General features: G+C 40.7%; 1 protein-coding gene across 7 annotated transcripts in view; it reads left to right on the top strand.

The window, feature by feature from the left end:
• The window catches only part of CADPS (calcium dependent secretion activator), a 492,613-nt gene that overhangs the window by 279,214 nt on the left and 187,644 nt on the right, over positions 1 to 25,755 (top strand). For all 7 annotated transcript variants that reach the window (XM_081935645.1, XM_081935646.1, XM_081935641.1 and 4 more), the window contains exon 12: positions 13,779 to 13,915. In XM_081935645.1, the coding sequence (XP_081791771.1) occupies positions 13,779 to 13,915 (137 nt within the window). The remainder of the gene's footprint in view (positions 1 to 13,778; positions 13,916 to 25,755) is intronic.

Consider the following 25,755-nt stretch of genomic DNA (forward strand, 5'->3'; position numbering starts at 1 on the left):
AGGTACCTTTTGAAAAAGCATCTTTGGGACATAGTCAAGAAGTAGGTCTCTTTCTCCCAGCCCCCAGAATAGCAGCATCTGAAGTATAAGAGCTTGATGATGGCTAGCTGTTGACCAACAACTCTCTAACTTTCAGTCTGTAACAATCTCAATGGCACAAGGATTGCTGGCAAAGGGCAGATAGACTGATATGCACCCATTGCATGGGTACATAAGAGTAGTATGGGGTGTATATATGAATATATGGTCCTATCCCAGCAAATACTATGCCACTATAGAACTTTCCTCCTAGTCAATTTAAGGTAAAATCTTGGGAACATGTATGTGTTATACACAAGGCATTATAAATTAACATAATCTTGATGCTATTTAGTTACATTTACAGTTTAGTTAATTGGTTAACTAGCTAGTGGACTTATAGCCAGTAGCAATTTGGTATCTTGGTAGATCAAAGTATTTTTTTGCATTTGTGTCTGCAGAAATCTTGGAAAATCCCCATTCCTGGATTTGGAAATTTAATAAGGGGGGAAATTGGAAGAAATCACTTTGCATAAATTATACTTTTGAATTGGATTATCCTCCTAGATGCAATTTAATGTGTGAATTCATATGTTAGGTCAGGGTCCCTACATTATATTAATGTGCATTAAAAAGTATAAGATACGTATACTGTTATTCTTACCTATATTCTTTTGGACATAAATTGTTGAACTGCTGAGACATTTGGATATTTTTTTAAAATCCAGTTAGATTAATTTCTATGAAAGATTTCACCAGGTCAGTGAAGTTGGATACATCAGCCCTTAATTTTATTTTATTTTAATTCTATTTATTTATTTATGTATCCATGTATTCATTGTTTTTTGGTTCATTTGACAAGGCTGATTAATCTGAACTATCTCAAACTATTCATAGTTTTCTGAAATATTTTTTGGGTGGTCTAATATTTTTGGGGTGATCTGATTCTGATTGTAATGGAAATATTTGTTTACTAACGTACTATATCTGCAGAAACTTATCATCTTTGAAAACGATGAAATTAACTTCCTCTGTTTTTACATGTGTGCATAACTTGGACTTTACTTAACTCCATACTTAACTCCAGCAAAGCTTGGTCCTCATTGCAGTATGAATTAAAATATGGTATGATACAGGTTGGTTGAAGGACATTGATTTCATATTTTCCTTTTTTGTTGCACATATACATTACACAAGGAAAACTTTTGCTGAATTAATTGACAGTTTGACTGACTAGTTGGATGGCTGCAGCAATGGAGCCTTAGAATAGCATCTATGTATTTTAGACCCTAAGGCATGAAGAAAGTTTCAGGAAAAGCCCATTTCATGTTCCAAATTGTACAACACATTTGAAATTTAGGTCAGGTAAGTAACAACAATGTATTTTTCTAGGTTGCTTGCACAAGGATATTATACAGTAGTTGGGTGGCCTCTCCTAGCTCTATGACTGGACTAAGAGTTTCATTTAATTTTTTCCCGAACGTTCTTTCTCAAAGTTGTGCATTTTCGATTTCAGCCATTCCATTCCTTCTGTAACTTTACCTTTCCAGGCTGCCCAAAATGCAACTTCTGGAAATTTTAACTTCTCTTTTTTCTTGCCTCATTTCAATCCCCAACTGGTGAAATCAAGAAGATTGACCAAAAAGACCTTCAAAATCCTGCAGAATTTCTTTTGTTAGTATTAGGGTTTTTCATAATTATTCATAAACATACATCTCATATCCTTGTTTTTTTTAATTTATATTTTTGCCACCAGTAAAGATCCTTGCCACTTACTCAGGGAAATTACCATTTTCTCAGAGAGTAAAATTAAGTAAAGGGAAATTGAACTAAAAAATAGATAGTTTTCAGAATTCTTAAGAAAATTCCAAATTAAATAAAAGGAAATCAAAATTAGACTAAACCAAATATGATTAAAAGTAGTTTCTTTTAGTTTTATATCATTTTAGACCCACATTTTAAATTCTACGTTGAGTAACCTAGCCTGAAAGGGCTAAAAGAGAAAGACAGAGAAGCAAGTCAGGGGATACATATCATGTATTTACCTCTTTGTACGTATATTATGTGTTAGATATTGACCTGTTGATTTGTATAGAATAAATAGTGAGTTGTTTGGGTTTTGTTAGAGTAGCTATAATGTTCTGTTCATAATGTTTCACAAGCCGGGTGATGAAGAAATGGCTGTATTGCAAGATACAGCTTTGTTCCTCTTATTCTAGGCTGTGTCTTTAACCCCTTCCTTTCTGAATAAAACAATGGGAACTAGAGAAAGCCTGCAAGCAAAATATTTCTTCTCAATTTTCTTATGTTTCTCATATGCTTTAATAGTGAACCAGATTCTCAAAAATGGACATTCCCCTCTAGAGTCTACATGCCCTTAATGCAAAGTTTCCCAATCTGGACAACATTGAGGCACGTGGACTTCAACTCCCCCAATTCAAGGGGAATTCTGGGAGTTGAAGTCCATGTATCTTAACTTTGCCAAAGTTGAGAAACCTTGCTTTAATGGAAGAGTCACAAGCACCAGTTCTAGCAGAAGAGGCATAAATAGGTGCAACTTGTTTATAAACTGTGATTGCCTTGTTATTTTCCACTCTCTTGTGAAGCAAAAGTGATGAAGGAAGAAAAGGGTATATCAGGGATTCCCAACCCTCAATCTGAGGACTGGCGCAGGTCTGCGGCATGCCAGAAAATGGACTGTGCAAACAAGCAAAGTCCCATCCATGGGATGCAGGCAGCCCACGAAACTATGCCCTCTCCGGTCCATGGAAAAACCTCTCTCCATGGAACCAGTCCCTGGGGCACAGAAGGTTGAAGGCTAGGTGGTCCTTGTCATGAAGAACTTACAAATAGGTTATGATGAGTACATCTGATAGGTAGCTCAGAATAGCTGCAAACGCACCATTGGAGGTAATACCATAAGTAGAAAAGACACCGAGAGATAAATCTTACTCAGGGACTCACCAAAAATCCAGGGGGGGGGGGGGAAGTCTTGCAAATGCATAATCTGTGCCTTTAGGCCTTTAGCATAAATGTATGCATTTCTGCTGCTTGGTTATTCACTGGAATATTGGTGAGCTCAGGCTGTGAAATGTCACACTATATTGATGCCTGTACATTTGCATCTATTGCTTCCGTATCAGAAGACCAAGCTCCTTTTATATATGCATCAGTGGACAATAAAATATATGTATCACTGCAAGGAATGAGTCCTTCTTATGCACACATGATGGCTGCCATCAGATGTTCCAGGGTCACAGAAACCATAGTTCCTTTCCCATATAAATCAAGTATTGCATTTTCAAGTTTTTTTTCCTTCTCACCCTCAGAAAGGTAAGAATGGTGGTGCAAAATACCTGAATGTGCATTGCACTGTAATGTGCACATCTTTTTTTAGTTTATTTTTCTTGCTCACTGAAATATACAGTGCTGGATGCAGGGGAGACTTTGAAGGAAGAACATACTGGAAGCAGTTTCCATTTGTCTAATATTTTTCTTGCGGTTAATATTTCCATAGATTACATAAATTGCCTAAAGATGGCAGAACTGCTGTGTGTTAACAGCAAGAAGTGGGGAAAAAAATAATAAACCATGCAAACACTCCAGTGTTAAACTGAAGCTGTAAAACAGAAAGTTGAGAACAACACATTTTTACAATTGGAAAAATAAGGGAATGATATTGCATTCATTTGGTTCCTTTCTAATTTGCCTTAACAGATATAAACTTTATGCAATGTTTAACGTTCCCTTCAGTATTGATTTCCAAGCCTGAATGAAACATCTTTTTTTAAATTGCCGTTATTTTTGGAAAGTGGAGTGTTCATTTTTAAATATAGCGTGCATTTAAAAGTATGCATTTTCAAATATACAAAAGTACAAACTGCTATTCATCTGTGGTTTTTAAACCTTCTTTGGGGAAGAAGGCAGCTATTTTTGGTTTTGGGGTTTTGTTTTGCGTTTTGCTTTTATATGAAAGACACCCCCCCAAAAAATTACAATGCAGACCTATGGTGTTGTTTTAAAGTTCTGCCTCTGTTCAGTGGTTACTTCCCCTAGAGTGCATGGGGCAGGGGCTTTAATGAATTAGAAGTTTGACTTTATATATATATGTTTTCATTAAAAGGAACACAGAGTTTTCCAAAGGATTTGCTATTGACTTCTGAAGTAATATATCACCCTTTCTGGCATTATGTTAATTTCATTAAATAATTACTTATTTGGAGATATGAATTTTGTCTGTCTCACCTTATTACTGGCATCAGTCAAAATGCATACAGACATATATACATATACACAGCCGAGCTTTCATTTTTCTTACTTTGAAAAGTTATTTTAAACATGAAAGATTGATCAGCGATGGTTTCTCATATCATTTGTGCTTCTCTTTTTTTTCCCTATTCCATTTGTTTTATTGTATACGTTCTGTTTAATTATATCGGTCACATCTCGTGCAAAAATGGGCTGTTGTTTTTTGATAAGTTGTGTGATCCTTTCTTTTACCCTTTTATGTACTTATCTATATATTTATATGGCTAGGTTTCTCAAGCTTCATAACAATTTCAGCTCTTAAATGTTGTTGTTTGTTGATATTCTTTTTTTTATTTCTTCGTGTTTAATTTATAAATATATATATATATATTTCTTTCTTTTCTTTGGTTTTGTATTTCATTTTTTTTTGCTTGAACCCAAGTACTCTAGCTGCTAGGTTAGAACTCCTGTCTGCCTTCCTGAGCCTTGTTGCTAGTCTTTATGTTATTCTGGTTTGTTCCTTCTTACCCTGCTAACTTCTAGCTGGACTGAAGGGTAAGTGCTTCCCTGTAGCTAGCACAGTTCAGATAATCAGTCGATTATCTGACATATGCAATGTGCATTTTTTTTCCTCCTCTTAAATCTTTCTCATGTTTAGATTTTGTAGTATAAAACCTTCATATTATTTTCCCGAATTTAGGTTTGAAATATAAGTTTCCATACTGAAATTAGGGTGCATGTGTTGTTTGCATAATTGCCTTCTCTCCCTGGCTTTCATATTGGCATCAACTGATCCTCTTAGTAAAAGCCAACCATTAACATTTCTTTCTTTCTTTTTTCTTTGGAATTTCTTTTTTCTTTTTTCTTTTTTTCATCCAAAGGTTGTAAACATGAATTAGCATCACAATGAGACTGTAACTCCTACCTTGCTGTTGTTTTCATGGAACTGACATCTAGTTTGGCTGCTTTAATGCCTGACAAGAGATCATTCTGCACTTTGGCAATTTACCGTTCTTCCTTTTTTTGCTTTATCCCTCCAATTATTAGCATGATGTAATGCAACAGCAGAATGATATTAAGACTGGACACTTCCGAGAGTAGAAAGGTAGGCTAGCATAAACCTGATAAGGGAAGGTGCAGTGTTTTAAAGGGAGAAAAAAATCAGAAAGGAGCAGCAGAGTAACAAAAATTCCCCTTTGGGTGCGAGGACGATTCCTTGTTCATTAACAGGACTCAATTATTTACACATTTAAAAAAAAAAAAGGGGTACTAGGGAAATGTTCTTTTGGATGGACATCCCGTTGTGATTGGTGAGTGTGTGTATGTGTGTGTGTGTGTGGCTGTCCGCACACATGCACACACCTGCCTAATGGCAAAATAGCTTAGACACAATAGGGTTTCTTCCTTTACCCCATTTTCACCTTCCCCTCCCTCCCATTCCAAGAATATTCATTCAGAAAGGAATGTATATAGCATGCAATTTCAAATATATCACTCATAGCCGAGCAACACTTGAAAAGGAAAAAAAAAAAGTAGGGAATCTGTCATTTTATTCTTTGTTGGATTTTTTCCCCACTAGTAATATTGGAGGGTTGGTTTGATTGTTTTGATTTTTCTTTTTTAAGACGAGCTGAAAATGCTTTCTAATTAAGCAAAGTTGGGACTTTTTTCACCTCTAGGTTAACGTTTAAAGAAACGATATGTTGTACTAATTCTTTATTCATATTCAAAAAGCTGTTCCTCAAACAAATGGTGAGTGCACCTTTACTTAAGAGGGAATTGAAACTATAGTATTATTGGTCACGAGAGCTGGCAAATATGTATCTGGAGTATTCTGAATGCAAACCTGAAATGGAGTAGGTGGATTTATTCCTCTTGACCCTGAAAAAATACTCCTGTTATTTTTTCTTTCTTACTTTTCTTTTTCTTTTTTTACTTTTCTTTTTCCCTTTCTTTCTTTCTTTCTTTCTTTCTTTCTTTCTTTCTTTCTTTCTTTCTCATATTTTGGATACCAGGCAGAATTTCGTCATCACGTCTAGCAAATATGTAATTTCTTTAAATCATTTTTTTTAAGTTGGTGGGGAGGAATAGTGCAGATTTTTGATAGAATATATTATTTATTTTTTTAAATTTCTTTCTTTTTCTTTCTTCCTTTCTTTCTTTACCCTTTCTTTTTTTCCTTTCTTTTTTTTAAATGACTGAATGAATTCTGGTTTGACAGCAATATATGTATGTTGCATTAGAATGCATTCCTATCCTCTTAACTGTTTTATTTTCAACGATGTGTGTGCTTTTAGTTGCTTTCAGATCTATATTTTTCTTTCATGAGAACATTGCTATTTTTTCTTGTATTGTCAACTTGCAGATGCTACAGCATTTACAGTATAATACAGTATTAAAACATAAATTTAAGTTTCCACCTACTTTTCATGGATTTAAAATATATTGTTAAGTCACCCTCTGGACCTTTCTTTAATAGCAGTTCAGAAAAAAAAACCTGCCTATTCCCAAAAATAAATGCTATACTTTTTCTTTCTGAAAATCCATTTTTTGGAGTGGATTATTTTGTTCATTTAGAAACTATTAAAACTATTAGCCACTAAGTTCTGAATATAATTTGATTATCATTTAGTAACTGATAGCTCTACATGATTAAAAACAAAGTTTTCAAAACAAATATAGGATAGATCAGCATGCTTGTTTGTATCATAGGGCAATGTCCCCCCGCCTCCCCAATCTTAGCAACTTTAAAGTTGCCTGGACTTCAACTCCCAGGATTTCTCACCCAGCATGTTGGCTGGGGTATTCTGGGAATTGAAGTCCAGGCATCTCAAAGTTGTTAAGAAACACTGCCATAGGGAGTAGAACAACATGGGCAGATTTATTAAAACCTCAAAACTGAATACTAATCCATTCTATAATGCATATTTTAAGTCAAGATAAGATTACAGTGCACCCTAAAACAGCAAGAGAAATGGGAATTTGATTACATTTATTTCACTATCCCAACCACAAATAATTCCTGGTATTTTAGGTGCAATGTTTACTTACAGCTTAAATTCCTTCCACTCAAAAGCTGAGCATGTTGTTTCTGAAAATGTGAGGTATTCACCAGAAAATGTAAGCGCCACATGCTACCATAAAGATTAACAGATTTGCGATGCTATCTATTGGTTTCAAATAAAGTGAAGTATCAGTTATAACATCATAAATGTATTGATATTTTAGGGATAACAAAACTTGATTTTTTCAACAGTAGACAACAAACAGTAGACAAATTGCGATAGGCAAAAGTGTTCTCAGACATTATGCTCTGATGTTTTATTATCCAGTAATTACTTTTCTAGTTGCTTAAAATATTCTAAAGAAAGATAGCAAGAGTCAACTGTGTCTACAAAAGGTTTGGTTTAGCCTGCAATTTTTTACACCCCTTTATCCACAAATGTGCAGAGCCAACAAAGAGTTAAGAACATTGGGGAGGAGGGGAGAAGTTGCCATAGTCCCTTCTGCCAATAAAGTATCTTCTGGAGATCTCTTTAAATGAGTAACTGCCATCAATCATTGTCATCCCTTTATTTCATGTCTCCTGATGAGGTTGACTAGTGTCATTGTTTGTTACTGTCCAAACCATAAGTTCATTCTTTTAACGTCAAGCAGATATGACAAGCACACATTTTCCAGATGAATAAAATACAAAGTCACCTTTTACTTTACAATTGGACGATTGTTGGTCGTGTTTTTGGATCGTTCTATTATAAACAAATCTGTTCCAAAAATTTATTTGGATGCTCATTTGCCTTTTCAGCTCAGACAAAGCTACGAATTAAAAAGCTCTCAGAGAAATGAGTACTCTGTAGCCTTCGTAGCATAGGTTTTGTGCATGGTTTTGCACCTATTCTTAAGGCTCCATCTGAACAAAAAATCAGAAATCAATACAATCAATGGAAAGGTGTTTATATTTACTTTTATGAATAGATCCCACGAAATTAGTTGCTCTCCTAGAGCCATTTCATAATTCATGATTGGAGACATTCATTCTTTTTTTAAAGAATCTTCTTGAAAACAGCTTAGGTTTCCAGTTGCACAAGGATCATTAATGCTTCAATACTGATAGTGTATATTCTGTGTTTTATATCAGATCATTCATCCATCTACCTTCCATTGGCTGGCAATGTAAAGCCACAGAGCCTTTCCATCTGGATCCTATTGAAACAAACTCTAAATAGAATTTTATTTATTTCTTTTTCTTTCTTTTTCTTCTTTTTCTTTCTTTTTCTTTCTTTGTTTCTTTCTCTTTCTTTCTTTCTTTCTTTCTTTTTTTGTCTTCTAGCAACAGAACACTATAGAGAGGAATTTAGCCACCGTGGACAGCTAAATCTGAATGATTAGAAGTTGTAATGGACAACTTCTAATCATCATTCTTCTATTATTTGGACTAGAGTTACAGCCAGATTATAAAACAAAAAGTATTCTAATGAATATATTTTTTCTTTAAATGTTTTCCACAAATACAGAAAGAAAAAAAGCTTTCAGCCATATAGATTTTAAAGAGTTTTAAATAAGAAAATCACATTGGAAATAATTTTCCTTGACCGTAGAAGTATACATTGGTGTGTGCTGTCAAAAAAAAGATGATTTCAGGATTTTTTAGAAAAATCAAAATGCATGATGTGATCAGTAATTATCTATATTTTATATTGACAAAATGATCTAATTCTTTCTGACAATTAGAATATTTTTCAAACTTTACTGAATATATTTGAATAATAGCTGTCATGAAGTATATTAAAATCACTGGCTCCCCATGTGATATAAATTGCAGCAGAATGAAGAGTGAAAAGAGACAGAGGTCTGGATTAGATATATTATCTAAGGCTATTATTCCATTCCATCCAAATCGCCACTTGCTAAAAATGTAAGCCAAATAAACACCATAAAACAATATGTTCATATATTTACACATATTAGGAAGATGTATTGGATAACTGCTTTGAGTTACGTGTAAAAATATTAAAGGCAGAATATAAAGAAATAAAATATTTGAAGGTGGGGGCAGGAAGAACAAGCATCTTTCATTTACTTTGCTAATTAATATTTTATCGTCCAGCAAAACTTCTGACTATTCCAAAACACTGCGCTTTCTTTTCTATGGCATTAGGTAATCATTATTCTACACTACTCAAGCATACCGTAAGCATACCCTCTTATTTCTGAATCTCCAAAAGTTGGTCTTTCATGTGAAAAGCATGAACCCAGAAGTCTCTTCTAATTTCAAATCTATGAAGATTGATTAGCTTAGACACAGTCAATACACTTTGCTTGTGACTTGAACAGAAGCACTTTGACCAAGCCAAAGCAATATACATATAGGAATAACACCAAAGCTTTTTGTCCAGAAAAGTGCAGTACTAGAAACATCTATGACACTGTGCAAACTCTTCAAAGCCCAAGGTCTTTTGTAACAGAGATTGAGGAAAACACAGACTCTATTCATGAGATAAGAAGGGGGGGGGAGAGGGAGGGAGGGAGGGAGGGAGAAGTGATATGGATTAGATAGATACATATTGATATAGATGACTGGGATAGGGATAAAGATAGGGAGAGAGGGGAAAAGATGATAGAGATAGGGATACTGTAGATAGATAGTGTAGAGATACAGTAGATGCAGATGTAGATATAAATGTAGAAATGGGTATAGGTATAGATGTAGATGTATACATATACACACGCATACATACAATGTACATATTCCACCACCTCAGAACCTGGATGTTTCTGATCACCATAGTTGCTGTACTTGCACATTGAGCCCATTCACATGAATATGCTGCAAATTGAGGAGCTCATATATTCCAAGTATCAACATTTTCGAAGTGCTTAAATTCACAGCAACATACTCAGCCAGATTATGGTTTGTTTAGTTTTGATTTAGACTGCATCAGCTCACTGCTTTGTTGCCACATAATACGGTGCTTGACTAGTTTTTGCCTGAAATCAGGACCTTAAGACAGTTAAGATCAATTCTAGAGCCAAAGCATGGTGGCACTGATCTAGGTCTTCAAGACACACCCAAGTGAGAAAATATAGAAGTAGTAGAGAGGCAGAGTCACAACTTTGCTTATTAGCCAAGATGTATGTAATCCTTTGGCTCTTCTAAAGGAAGACAGAACCAGTGAGTCTAGAATAACCAATATATCTCATTTGTTTTTTGTTTTTTTTATTTCGATAGAGTAGACTGGGTTAAGGATTAATTGACATGCATAAGCATTACAAGACTGGGTCTTTTTAGCTTTAGGAAATTGAGCTATTCCTTGCATTGATTCCATTCTTAAGTCCTGTTTTTACTGCCAAAAGGAAAAGCATCATGTGACTCCAGATATACTTTAAGCCAAATGTACCCCTCCATTCCATATGTGGTGATAAAGGGTCTTGTATATGCTTTCTTTTTTCTTTATTATTTAAAAAAAGCATGTCGAACACTTCATTTATTTTTAATGAGTTCTAAAAGAGGCAGAATAATTAAAAGGAAAGCATAGTTCAAGAAGTGTGATACCTCTAAGGTCATAATTCTTTCCACTTGGAGAAGGAGGGAGCCCTGTAAATTCATAACCCATTAACTCCAACTTCCTTATTAAGGAATCAGACTTGTCAAGACACCATGTCTCATAATTGAAAAAGTCATGAAATATATCTGAACATAACTGGCAAAAGAAGGCCTCCAGCCAATTTGTCAGCTTGCAGTCTTCTCAGGGAAATTTGAACACTACAGACTTCAAAATATATTAAAAAATAATAATAAAAAGCTTGATGCAGCTTATTAAAGCTATAAAGCTATTTTTTAAAATGTATTTAGGGCTTGAATTTGGAAGAAGACAGATTGTAGGGGAGTAGCGCAGAGTCTTATTAGCCCATTGTATTAATTCAATTGATGTTGTCCCAGAGGGACATGGGGGATAGGGTATCATTTGTCAAAACAGATAGAAACCATCTGATTGGTTGTTGAAGAAAGTACTGTAGTTGGAACCCCAAGGTTAGAATGGATCATGCTGAAGTGATTGCATTTGAAAGGAGAGTAAATTTGCAGCCTGATCTGCAATTCTATTAAGCCAAGATAATTTAGGCTGAAATCCTACACATACAAACAAAGAGAGAGAGACAGAGAGACAGACAGACACACACACACACACACACACACACACACACACGCTGGCTAAATTCTAAGAAGACATTTTAAGAATGTTTTACTTCTCATTAATGGTGTTTAGATTGTATAAATACAGGGGAATCCAGAGGTGGGTGGTGAGGACGGACAAATTGACGACACTTGGATGATGACATCATGACAGGTGTGATGTCACTGGGGCTTTTGTGCATGGAGGTTCTATGCCGGGGTGTCAAACTCACATCGTCATGGCGGCGTCATGTGACATATCAGGACTTTCCCCCCCCTTCACTAAATCGGGTGGGGGGATGGCCAGCATGTGACTCATCCGGCCCATAAGCCATGAGTTTTTCAGCTCTGTTCTATGACTACATGAGGATCCATTCTTCTCTTATATAAAAATCTATTGACAGCATCCAGCTAAATATTCAGTTTACATTACAAATATGAAATCAGGAATTGATCTGTATATTTTTTTAAAAAAATATGTAGGATCAAAATACTTTGTAATGAACAAAGTAAGAGAAACGATGCTATAATTAAAGGCATACAATATTACAAGTTTCATTCCTCTCAGCTGTGACTTATTTTAATCATGCACAGGGTCATCCATATGTTTTAATTCAAAAGATTCATTATCAAAGAAATTTTATTGTTGACTCTAACTGTTCAAAGTTTTTATTCTTTGCATTTGTGATCTTTTCAAAAGCCAGGTAGGTTTAGGTACTTCATTAGTCATATTGCGTAACGATTATTCATTTTCTCTCTCTTTTGAAAGCTCTTTGAAATCTTTAATACAGTATGTTACACAGGCATTCTCAAAACAACTCATAAATGGACAATATTTCCAGTTAAGAAACTCTTATCGGCTCTCCACTTGCTCTTTGAAATCTAGAATTTTATTTTTGATGTTATTGTGGTTTTGATATGAAAGCCATTCCCAAGGAATGTTAGATCTTCATGTTAGATGTCATGGTGCTTTTCAGCTCGACTACTGCTCTTAAGACTCTAGAAGACCGACTTTAAAAATCGGGGATTTAATTCCTGCTTTAGTTATTAAGGATTTTTTAAAAATAAAATAAACAAGACCTCTAGTAGCACAGTCAATGGGAAAAGGGAATTTTGGATTTCTTCTCTCGTAACTGAATAAAACATTTGGATCAGCATTGGAACATCTCTTTGAAACCACGTTCTTATCTGCACTTCTCTCCTCTTTTAAATTTACCCTTTTAAATTAATTCTTGTAGATTAATAATTTAGGTCAGTGTTCCTCAATATCATAACTTTAAAATGGGTGGACTTCAACTCCCAGAAATCCCGATAAACCAGAGTTTAAACTCCACAACTAAATTCCATTAAGTGATACTGGATTGACACCCAATAGGCTTAAATTGCACCCAGCTCTATATTGGTTCTTTTTTTCTCTTCCAAGAAAGAAGCAGAAGTCAGTATTCAACTTCTACAATCATTCCATTTATACATTGCAATTGTTAATCATATTGAAAAATAAGCTATATATGCTGCCATTACACTTCCATATTTTTAGAGGAATGCCCTTCCTTGCTGTTTTATTTTCATTTTTTTTCAAGAAAAAAGTCAAGTAAAAGAAGTAAAGAAAAGTGTGGCTTTGACTGCAGCTTGGGTTAGGGTTGAGGTTATTAACAGGCAACTATTTTACACTTAGTTAAACAGTTAACAGATGATATTTGAGTTCCTAAAACTTGAAATGGGTCCATGTTTAGTCAAAGATATTAAATTTAAGAAAATATAATGATCCTCCTTTCCTTAGGGCAGGTTCTTCTAAAGCCACACACAACCAGGCACCATATAAATAGCATGCACAGAAGAGCCCAAATCACACACTCAAGTAGAGAGAAGTTCCTGAGGATGGATTCCAGCACAAGTCCAATGACTAAACCTCTGGTCCCAGTAATTGCCCAGAATAAATCTGCAACAGGTTCTACTCATTATTTAGAAATGGAAAAGTAGGAAAAGTAGGATTATAGGAATCCCAACATCAATTTTATGGACAATAAATTTGGATTAGAGTTTTTTTTAAGCAAAAAATTTAATAACCTTCTTGTTATTTTTTCAAAATGTGAAATAAATGCAATCCAGTAATTGGGAAATAAGATTATGATTCTAGTACCTTTGGCAATATAAGTCATTCCATAAGTGTTGCAAGTTGACAATGGAAGCTGAAGGATATATCTAATTAAGGCTTGTGAGCCTGAAATTCAAATAAATGCTACAGAGCAACTTAGTTCTCATGCTTCGTGTTATATCTTTGGTACGTCAAACACAATGTTTTTTCTAAATTGTGTCTTTCTCTATATGTATAAATGAACAGATGCAGATAGAGCTCAAAAGCATGGCATGGATGAATTTATCTCTTCCAATCCCTGTAATTTTGACCACGCTGCACTTTTTGAGATGCTTCAGCGCCTCACTTTGGACCACAGACTTAATGATTCGTATTCTTGTCTGGCAAGTATACTTTTGGTCTATGCGATGTAAATTCTTGAGTACTAATGTCTGATTTTCTGATAGTGTCTGCAGCTGTCAAGGGAAACAGCTGTCAGTTGAAATAAATGCCTGCTTCCTTCAGGTCTGAATTTGGTCCTGAGAGATCTCATATTTCAAAAATTACTCTCTGTTCGAGTAGCAACTATTTCTGTGTGGTACAAGAAATCTGGCAGAATCAACTGATCTTGACAAAGATAAATATGTTTATTAGAAAGATGGCTCTAACTGAAGAGATCCTTCAGATCCAGTCTTCCTTTACAGTGAACTTGAAGATCACAAAGGATAAGTATGGTTTGCAGTTGTGATACATTCAATTTTTATTTGATTTTTAGACCTTAAATCAGCCCATTAACCTTGCAACAAAAACCCAACTAAACTCAGAATTTCTTATTGGTATTGGTAGATAAGATAGATAGATAGATAGATAGATAGATAGATAGATAGATAGATAGATAGATAGATAGATAGATGATAGATAGATAGATGATAGATGATAGATGATAGATGGATGGATGGATGGATGGATGGATGAACGGACGGATGGACGGACGGACAGACAGACAGATTTCAGTGATAATAGAATTTTAGTTTGGGGATTGTTGATAGAAAAATAATAAAAGTGAAACCGTTGTTGGAGTTTAGAAAGTTCAATTAGAAATGGTTACGTTCTTGTAAATCTCTGGACTCATCCTCCTTTCGTTAATAGAGGAAGTACATATTTCTTCTTAATTGAACTAGTTGAGCAAAAGCTTAAACAGTGACTTTTACAGAAATATGTTTCTTGTTGCTAGTAAGTCTTTAACTGTTCAACATTTACAGCAGAAAGGAAACATTTAGCTAAGATGTCTAGCAGTTATCAATTAGGGCACAGCCTTCCTGTTTTGAGATAACTCTACCATGTTTCCCTAAAAATAAGACAGGGTCTTATTTTCTTTTGACCCCTGAAATAAATGCTTGGCCTTATTTTCAGGGGGGGGGTCTTACTATTTTTGAGATGCAAGAAGCAGCAAACATGGTCACCTCATGGCTGCTGCTATGTTGCAATATTTTCGGGGAGGGCTTATTATCTGAGGAGGTCTTATTTTCAGGGAAACAGAGTATACCAGGGGTGTCAAACTAGTGGCCCACGGGCCGGATGCATCACTCTCTGGGGGTCATGCCCACCCCCAGTTTAGGGAAGGGAAAAAGGTCACGATATGTCAAGTGATGACAATGTGACGATACGAGTTTGACACCCCTGCTTTAAGCAGACACATTCATTTTTTGTCACCATCAATAAATGTGCCTGCCTATTATTATGGATAGTTGTGTCAGTTAGAAATAACAGATCTGGCCATGTACCATAACAGCATCCCATTTCACTGTTTTGATCATGTGATGCAAGCCAATGATGGTCTAGAAAAAAACAATTTTGCCTCACACGATTGAGAGATAGTAGATGGCAGTTAAAATAAAACATAGTTTCGAAGAGATTACTTTATTCTCATTGGAAGAGCTGCAGAAGTGTGCTGGAACTAGATTGAGATGAGGAAAATTTGTTGAAGCAGTCATCAGATGCCAAGCCCAATTCAGTGGAGCTAACTAATTAACATTTAATGTAAGAACATTTCCTTTGATCGATGTTTAGAAATTTCATGGGCTGGCACCTATCAGGACTATGTTATATCAACTCCTATGGATTTAATTTCACTGGTTGCTTTGTTCCCACAATAAAAACAAACAAACTGATCATAACACAAAAAACATTAAACTTTCAAAATCTTTTGTAAATTTTTACAATAGGCAGAACAATGGTAATAGCTTTACTTAAAAAAAAAAGAGCATAAATGCTATTTAGAACCAGTTAGCTTTTTAGATTTTTCTAAAAATCAGAAATGATGGAGCCATCTGAATTTCTGGTGGGAGACTGATCAATGGGATGGCGACCAAGATGTTCTTGCTTTTCCCTGGATTTAATTTGAGGGAGGAGCCTTCAGCATCTGGCTGCCATTTGTTGCTATCAGTCTCTTGGCATGGAGTATCTGAATTGATTCCCATCTCTCAGGGGGTCTCAAGTCCCAGTCAATTTTTCTCATTCATCAAGCTGGCATCCAGCAACACAATCTTCATTCTACGGCTCTGATTTTGGAGCAATCTGCTTCACATCTCATTCTCCTTTTGTTCCTTTTAACTCTAATCCCGTTCACTCGAAATTACCAGATTGCCATTTCCCTGCCTGAGATCACATCTGCTCACATATAAGGGAATTTCTGCAAGTCAGTTTTTAGTGCAGAATTGATATAGGTGAGCAACTAAAGGGTCATCAGGGGCTTTCAAATCCTAAATTTAGAACGCAGAGGATGGTTTCGATTTATTCCAAAAAGGAAATAATTGTGTGGGATTTTAAAGACAAATATATATTTAACTCCCCTCCATATAAATTGCAAACTCTACAATTTATTTTTTTGTTGTCGTTCGTATTGTTGACAACTCTTATTTTCATAAGTCATCCATTGAAGACTGATTGATCTCCCTAAGATACCATCTTTTCTCTTTCTCAAGCCCATGATGTACAGTCTGACTTGATTTCCCACAGTCTAACAGAAGCGGAATTCTCTATGAAAACAAAGAAATTGACTCATTACAGATAACATAAAGGCAACAGTTTTTGGCAAGGAAAAGCAATTGGGAGGGGAGGCAGAGGTGTTGTTGGCACCATTGACTGAAACTTCCTGCCACAGTTTTCATAGCTGCAGGCTTCTTTAAGTTGCTCTCTGCAAACAATTATTTAGAAAAAGGCTGTGCTGTCCAACATTGGCTTTGCTCCTTTCCTGCGTAAGTATTATTTGTACTTTTACGCTTTATAGATTCCCCATGCAAGGTCTGGTGTATTCAGTTCTGCTGCTCTAGAAGGTGCAGGGATCAAGTGGATCTCTTTAATAATTAAATCAAATAAAATGTACACTGAAATTTTCTGAAGTTAGCTGCATTTGCAGACTGGAAGAATGCAGGTTTTGCTGCAATGTCAAAGTACATAATTTCTAATTTTAGAAATCTCCAGTCTCCATTTCAAAATGAAGAAAGCCATCCATACTCAAGTGGAAGTGCTAGAACAGTGGACCATGGAGTCTGTTTTAATTTACTCATTCAAAAGTATCTGTGGGGTTTTTTTTTAATTGAGAAGAAGGTTGTCAAAAACTAAATTGTCATTTTACATGATTTTTGTTAGTGTTCATTTTTGTATTTGTTGTGTCCGGGCAGATGACGTCAGGGAGTTCCCTCCGTCTGCCGGCATCTGCGCTAGCAACAGCCAGGTCGCGTCTGATTGGCTAAGACGCGACCTGGCTGAGAGCGGGGAAACTCTGGCTTGGGGATTGGCTGGTTCATCTGACAGCTTCGTATAAATAGCTGTCAGATGAACCCTGCATTGATTCTCTCCTGTATTTAACTGTGAACTGTCCTGTTAATAAAAGTTGGTTAATTCTCCTCACGGCTCGGCTCGCCTTTCGTTCGCATTTAACACTGGCGACGAAGGTGGGATCCAGCCACTAACCCACCGAAAGCCACCGAGCGTGTCTTCTTGTCACCATCGCACCGGTGACCTGCTTCCTGGCCGGCTTTTCTCCGTTCCTGAAGGAATCATGTCGGCAATGCCAACCTTTGTGCCTTTTGGCTGCGACGGCGAGACGTGGGAAGCGTTCATGGAGCGCTTCGAATGTTACCTCATAGCCAACGGTCGTCGCGACGCTCCAGACGACGAGAAGTGCAGTTTCTTCTTGAGCTGTTGCGGCACTCCAATGTTTAGTGCCGCTCGCTCAATAGCCGCCCCACAGCCCGTTCATTCTCTGGACTGGGCGACACTAACCGAACGCCTGCAGCGCCACTACGCCCCCACTCCGTCCTGGGTGGCGAGGCACTACGCTTTCCGGCGCTGTGTTCAGAAGCCGGAGGAGTCGGTGAGCCAATTCCTCCAGTCGCTTCGCACCGCGGCGATGAGGTGCGAGTTTGCCGACCTAGATCGCAATCTGACGGAACAGTTCGTCAGCGGCGTAAAAGACCTGCGCCTCCGCCGGCGGCTCTTGTCACAGGCGGACATCACGCTGACTGGGGCCATCGAGCAAGCAAGGGCGGCTGAACTCTCCGACGAGTCAATGGCGGAGATGTTCAATCTGCCGCCCCCGCCAGGCCGCACTTGCTTGGTAGACGAACTAGTTCCCTTGCCAAGCGACTATCCGGAGGAGGGAGCGGTGGCGCGCATTGGCCAGTCCGCCAGAAGACGCGCTCCTCAGCGAGCCCGGGAAGCTGTGCCCGCTTGCCTTGGCTGTGGAGGCAACCACGACCGCTCGGGGTGCCCTTTTAAAAACGCTGTTTGCCGCCGCTGCCTGAAGAAGGGACATTTGGCTCAGGTCTGCCGAGCGCAGTTCCCCTTGCCTCAGAGAGCAGAGGACGTCCCGACCACAGCCGCCGTTAAACAGCGACCTGGAGGCCGTGCTGGACGACAGCAGCAGCAGCAGCAGCAGCAGCCTTCGCGCGGAGGCTGCTACGCCGTGGACGCGGACTTCAACGCCAACCCCGCAGAGTTGGCCTTCCACACGGGTGCAGGTGCGGAGCGCATCAAGGCGTCGCTCCTCATTGAGGGCTCCCCCTGCACCATGGAGGTGGACTCGGGGTCGTCCCGATCCCTTTTGTCGTGGACAGAGTTCTCCCGCCTCTGTCCAGGCGTCGCAAAGACCCAGCTGGCCCCTCCAGACGCAACCCTACGGGACTACCAGGGGACTCTAATTCCTACCCTGGGTTGTCACCTGGTGCGGGTGGAATATGGGGACTATTCGGGATGCCTTCCTCTACTTGTAGTGGAAAAGCCTTTGCCGGCCCTACTGGGCCTTGACTGGTTCCCGGCACTGGGCCTATCAGTGCACGGGATTAGACAAGTAGTGGCCACGCCTCCCGACGTGGCCGACGTCCTTGCCAGATTTTCGGATGTGTTTGATGGGCAGCTGGGGGCGTATAAGGGCACGCCCATCTCCTTGAACCTAGACCCCCAGGTTGCCCCCATTAGGCTGAAGGCCCGTAGGGTGCCTTTCGCTTTAAGGGCAAAGGTTGATGCGGAGCTGGACAAGCTTGTCGCGCAGGGAGTCTTGGAGCCGGTGGATTACTCCAAGTGGGAGACCCCTTTGGTCATCCCAGTTAAGGCGGATGGGTCCATTCGCCTCTGCGCCGACTTTAAATCCACCATCAACCTTGCCCTCCAAGCGAACCCCTATCCAGTTCCGGTGGTGCAGCACTTGCTCCACTCTTTGGGGCAGGGCTGCATCTTTGCGAAGCTGGATATGGCGCAGGCCTACCAGCAGCTCCCGGTGGATGACGAGGCGGCGGCTGCGCAGACCATCGTCACCCACCGTGGAGCTTTCCGTTGCCGCCGTTTGCAATTCGGCGTTTCCGTAGCCCCGGGGATCTTCCAGAGCCTCATGGAGCGGCTGCTCCATGGGCTCCCTGGCGTGGTTCCGTACTTCGATGACGTCCTGATCGCCGCTAGCAGCCGATCGGGCCTCATCGAAGTACTGGTGAAGGTCCTCGAGCGTTTCAGGGGCTCGGGTTTAAAGTTAAAGCGCAGCAAATGCTCATTTGCTGTGCCTCGGGTTGACTTCCTGGGATTCACAATTGACGCCCAGGGAATTCACCCCACTCCTTCAAAAGTAGCAGCCATTAGGAACGCCCCCACGCCTGCCTCCAAGACGGAGCTGCAGGCGTTCCTTGGCTTGCTCAATTTCTACGCGCCATTTCTGCCGCATAAGGCGTCACTAGCCGAGCCGCTGCATCGGTTGCTCGACCGATCGGCCGCCTGGCGCTGGGGCAGCCGCGAAGCGCATGCGTTCGCGGCTGTCAAAGACTTGCTGACGTCAGAGGCAGTCCTCGTTCAGTATTCGGACAAGCTGCCTTTGACTCTTGCTTGTGACGCCTCCCCCGTGGGTTTGGGGGCGGTCCTGAGCCATGTGCTGCCCAATGGCTCGGAGGCCCCCATAGCCTTTTATTCCCGGACACTGACTTCTGCGGAACGCAATTACAGCCAGATCGACAAGGAGGCTCTGGCTGCAGTGTCAGGGATTAAAAGGTTCCACGACTACCTCTATGGTCGGCACTTTACTTTGTTTACCGACCATAAGCCACTCCTTGGGCTTTTGGCTGGTAACAAGCCGACCCCTCCCATACTGTCACCGCGCATGACCAGGTGGACAGAGTTCCTAGCTGCATACAGCTATACTCTGCTCTACCGGCCGGGCAAGCATTTAGGGCACGCTGATGCCCTTAGCCGCTGCCCCTTGCCCGTTGCTGACCCCCCGACAGTGCCTTGCCTGTCGGTTTTGGCCATAGCAGATTTGGCCCTGCCACTCTCTTCCGGAGAGGTGGCTTCAAAGTCTAGGGCTGACCCTGACCTCTCTCAGGTCATCCTTTGGGTCCAAAGGGGCTGGCCTGAGGGTCCGGTGCCAGAGCACCTTCGTCCCTTCAGGGCCAGGCAGTTGGAGCTGTCACTGCACAGTGGGTGCCTCCTGTGGGGTGACAGGGTGGTCATTCCACCCAGCCTGCGCCATCAGGTGCTGTCTCGCCTTCATGAGGGCCACCCGGGCATAGTGCGCATGAAATGCCTGGCGCGCAGCTATGTCTGGTGGCCTCGCATTGATGACGAGATAGCCGCCTGGGTGGCCGGCTGCTCCTCCTGCCAACATTCCCGACCGGCGCCACCGGCTGCCTGTCCTAGGGAATGGGAATTGCCTCGTGGTCCTTGGTCCCGTCTTCACGTGGATTTCGCGGGCCCCTTCAGAGGCCAGGTCTTCATGGTGGTGGTGGATGCATATTCGCGCTGGGTGGAGCTCATTCTCATGAGGTCCACCACAGCCGAGGCCACGATCAGAGAATTGACTAGGCTTTTCGCCACCCATGGCGTGCCGGACGTCGTTGTCTCTGATAACGGGCCTCAATTTGCATCCACCGCGTTCCAGCTGTTCCTGGCCTCTCAGGGCATCCGCCATGCCCCAGTCGCCCCATACCATCCGGCTAGCAATGGCCGGGCGGAAAGGGCGGTCCGCTCGGCCAAGGAGGCGTTGGGCAGGATGGATGGGGCTGACTGGCCTTCAAGGGTGGCTGCTTACCTCTTGGTACAGCATGCCACTCCTTGCCCCCTGACCGGGAAGTCTCCAGCTGAGCTGCTGATGGGCCGGCGCCTACGGACCACCTTGGATAGGTTGCACCCACTCTATTCAAGTGAACAGCCTGGCAACCTGGGGCCCCCTTCCCGCGTGTTCGTCCTGGGCGATACTGTTTGGGCTCAGGCGTTCTCAGGGGCGGTTAGGTGGGTGCCTGCCACCATCACCGCCATAACCGGCCCCTGTTCTTACAGGGTCCAGCTACATGATGGGACCGAATGGCGGCGGCACCTGGATCAACTGAGGCGCCGCCTGCCCAACACCAGCGACAACACCCCTGCAAGGTCGACCATCAACGTCGCTGCGCCTGAGCCCTCCAACGTTCTGTTCCCTGGTGCCCTTCCACCAGAAAACGTCCGCCCGATTCAGCTGCCCAGAGTTTTTCCGTCCTCGGACGCCGCCTGCCGGCCGTCCATTGTTGAGGGGGTGTCGCCCGTTTGGCGTCCCCCTCCGGGGTTCCAAATGGCCTTCCCCGAGTCAGGCCAGGCCTACCAACAAGTGCCCAGCTCAAGCCCGCCTTCGGCCGCGCCCCCTCGGCCCTGCCTACCTGGGCCTGGTTTTCCTCCGTCAGGGGTGGGCCTCCAAGATGGCGCCCGGAGCTCCACTCCCTTGCGGGAGGAGCTTCCACGGACACCACCTTCCTCTCCGACGCCTCCTGCCGAACTGAGGCGTTCTGGGCGGGTCCGGCGCCGCCCAGAATATTTACGTGACTACGTTTGTGCGTCGCTTGCACATGCGCAGTCACTGGGGGGGAAGGAGTGTTGTGTCCGGGCAGATGACGTCAGGGAGTTCCCTCCGTCTGCCGGCATCTGCGCTAGCAACAGCCAGGTCGCGTCTGATTGGCTAAGACGCGACCTGGCTGAGAGCGGGGAAACTCTGGCTTGGGGATTGGCTGGTTCATCTGACAGCTTCGTATAAATAGCTGTCAGATGAACCCTGCATTGATTCTCTCCTGTATTTAACTGTGAACTGTCCTGTTAATAAAAGTTGGTTAATTCTCCTCACGGCTCGGCTCGCCTTTCGTTCGCATTTAACAGTATTTAGATGCCAAATAAAATAAAAACTGGGAAACAGAAGAAATCAAAGAATATTTCCATTTGTAGGAAAGTCGTGAAGATGAAATTTGCTATAATTTCTTTTTAGAATGACTTCATGCTTGCATCAAATGAGAGGATTTTTTTTTCAATTCGACATGAATTATCGACTAGCATAAACTTCATTTCCTTGAAATGTTGTGTTCCAAGTTGGCTTTTGGCAATGCAATTAACAATCTGTGAACCCGATAAATTGCTGAAGCTATAATTCATGTTTACCTCATAACTCAGATAGTCAAGGCCTCTACCCCCTTGGAGGTCCTCTGCAGACATAGGCCCTGAATGGAAAATGATGCCACATCAATATAATGACATGTTGATGTCCTTTTTGGTTTCTAATAAGTTCAACTTTAGGGAGGTGATTTGTAAATGGCAAGCAGGTAGTATATAGGATACCTACGGTTCATTTTCTTCATGACCCCTTCTCTCTTTCTCTCACACCATTCTCAGGATTAAGAAACTGATAGCTCACAAAGGGCTTTGGAAAACAGGCCCATGCCCTGGTGAAATTAGGGCAGATTGATATGTGCAACTCTCAAGTTGCAGATTAACCATTCCTTGCCTAAATTATTTTCATCTTGAGATAGAATCCAATAGCCTGGCTTCTGGGTTGAAAGCAGGGCCAAATTATAGGACTCTTGGGGTTTTGGCGGCCATCTTACCTACAGAATTATCTCCATCCCAATACATCAGCCCATCCCAACTAGCCAGGCAAGAAAGGTATGTTGTGAATTCCCTCAGCTAAGGAATTCTTACTGGCCAGGTCTAGGATGGGCATCTTTTTTGCTGTTACCCCTGCCTTATGGAGCATTCCCCCCCCCAAGAGGTGAGCCCGCCCACCCTCACTCTCCTGGCCTTCCTGAAAGGTGTAAAAATATGGTTCTGTAACCTTGCTTGAGATGCACAGAGGACAATACAGCCATGAGGCTGGTTAGTGCCTTGAACACCTCTCTCCCACATTTTAAGTAACTTTAACACTGATTTTTAATTGCCTTTTTAAATTTTATGTAGCTGTTTTATGTCTTAATATTTTACTTGTGCACTGCCTGGAGTCCCTCTGGGAGGAAGGTGGACCATCGTAAAATCTGATTAAATAAATAAAGCACTCCCTTTCTACGGGTGTAACTGCCTCTAGGTTTCTTTGTATGATGAATCTGCAATTCAGTCTCATGTGGCATCTTGTGATGAGACCAACCTGTCAGAGTCTCTGATGAGAGAAGAAAAAGTCCTAGATATGAATTTGAGTGAGAGAGCAGGATTGTAAAATATGAATAAGGGGTAGACTGAGAATTATTCAACACAGGCAACCAACAGAAGAAGAAGAAGAAGAAGAAGAAGAAGAAGAAGAAGAAGAAGAAGAAGGAGGAGGAGGAGGAGGAGGAGGAGGAGGAGGAGGAGGAGGAGGAGGAGGAGGAGGAGGAGGAGGAGGAGGAGGAGGAGGAGGAGGAGGAGGAGAAGAAGAAGAAGAAGAAGAAGAAGAAGAAGAAGAAGAAGAAGAAGAAGAAGAAGAAGAAGAAGAAAAAGAAGAAGAAAAAGAAGAAGAAAAAGAAGAAGAAAAAGAAGAAAAAGAAGAAGAAGAAGCCACTTGCAGTAAGGAGCAAGAAAATAAAAACTAAAGAACAGTATTGATTCACAATTGCAGAATACAACACAAAACCAACTTGAGAGACTTTAGCCAATGGGCTTGCTATCACTCCCTCCTCTTTTTTCTTTTGATTTGATTTTCACAGGGGTTTCTAGCTACTTCACTCAGATAATTTAGTAGGAATTCTGAGAAAAAAATTCAGTTTTCACAGTATAGCCATAACTAGATCAAATGTGCATTCAGTTGCCTAATTTTCCCTGTGCTGTAGAAAAAAGCAGAGCAAAAGCCATCTTCAAATGTGATTCTGAACTACACCTTATGGGGAAAAATTCACTCTTAAATTAACTAGGAGGAACTTGGTGGGAATCTGAATTGCAAGAAATGTTGCTATACAACTATTTTCTCAAGAATAGTCATACAAATACAGTCGGCTGCAACGTTAGCAATATTTTTTGTCTCTGTGCCTTCTTCACTTGTAGCTTATCCCTACCAGAGTTTTCTGGAACACTCAATTCTTCTTTCTGGAAATCAGTTGCAGAAAGAGGAGGGGAGAGGTATTTTTAATTTACCCCTGTCCTTCTACCTTGCCAAAATATTATGAGCGAAACAAAACCAACTGATTTTTTCTTAAGTAAGGCAAATGTTTTTGTTAGAGCTTTCACCCAAATGCAAAATTCCAGGAGTTCTTTTGAAATGACATAAAGAGGGGGGGGGGAGGATTGCTTTTGACAAGCCACAGTCTGCATTATACTCCGTCAGCGTCTTCATTTTTTCACACATGCGCTTTCTGGCAATAGGCGCAGTAAAAGGAACTATGTCTGTTTTCCATGCCTTTGATTCTGCCCCTCATTATTTTAATCCCTTTTCAATCTGTTCTGGAGTTGGCCCAACAAGGATAAGCAAATCCTTCGATGAAGTTCTTAATTGATATTTCTTCGACTCTCCTCAACAGTAGCATTTTGGCATCCAGAAAAGATTTGGTGTCATCCGAGTGGTAGAAATATATTTTAATCTTTTCACAGCGGCGTCATTTCAAAGACGTAGCATTTGGGGTGCCAGATGGGGTGGCAAAGAAGTTGCCTAGAGGGGCAGGGCACTGATCTAGTCGCCGCGGGAACTTTTCAATTAAAAGAAGAAAGAGTTTGAAGTTTTGAAGCATTAGAAAGATATGTCTTGTCAATGGCTCCGTGTCTCTGTCGATACTGATTATTTTTCAGTGTGCTGCTGGAGTTCTTTTGAATGCTATTGACAGAATTTCATGTTAGGTGAAAAAGAATCTACCTGATAAGCTGTTATGACAATATCTTCTAATTAGACTTCCCATTATACAAAATGATAGTTTGGTGCTTTGACATGCCGGGATAGATCCACAGGAATACACCATCATTAATTTGTATTTGTGTAACCTTGAAACTTCAGTACTCTTAATACTTTGTGAGATGTGCAGCTGCCCTTGTCAATTGTTCAGCTAAAACAACAAACAGAACGGGCTGCTGAGATGATAATGCCTTTGTGTTTGTAATATTCTAAAGTAGAAAAGAACTTCCAGTGATCCTTCAGCCATACCATGTGGTCTTCACATTGACATATAAAGCCCTGAAACAGCTTGAGCCATGGAAATTAAGAGATATACAGTATTTGTATTAGTTTTCTACTGCTTTTTTCTATGAAATTCTGCCTCCAGATCCAGTTATTGACCATATTCCCATTCAAGAATCCATTCATATATGAATATCTCCAGATCCAGTTATTGACCATATTCCCATTCAAGAATCCATTCATATATGAATATCTGCCATTCTCATGCTCCAACGCACAGGTATTTTTTAAGATTGTTCCCTTCCAAATTTCTAGGGACTGTCATGCAACCAGAATATATGCACTTTGGTTTACTGACTTCCATATACAACAGGATCTCAAAACACATGAAGAATGATATTA

This window comes from Natrix helvetica, assembly GCF_964273705.1.
Source record: "Natrix helvetica genome assembly, chromosome: 1".
Taxonomy (NCBI): Eukaryota; Metazoa; Chordata; class Lepidosauria; order Squamata; family Natricidae; genus Natrix; species Natrix helvetica.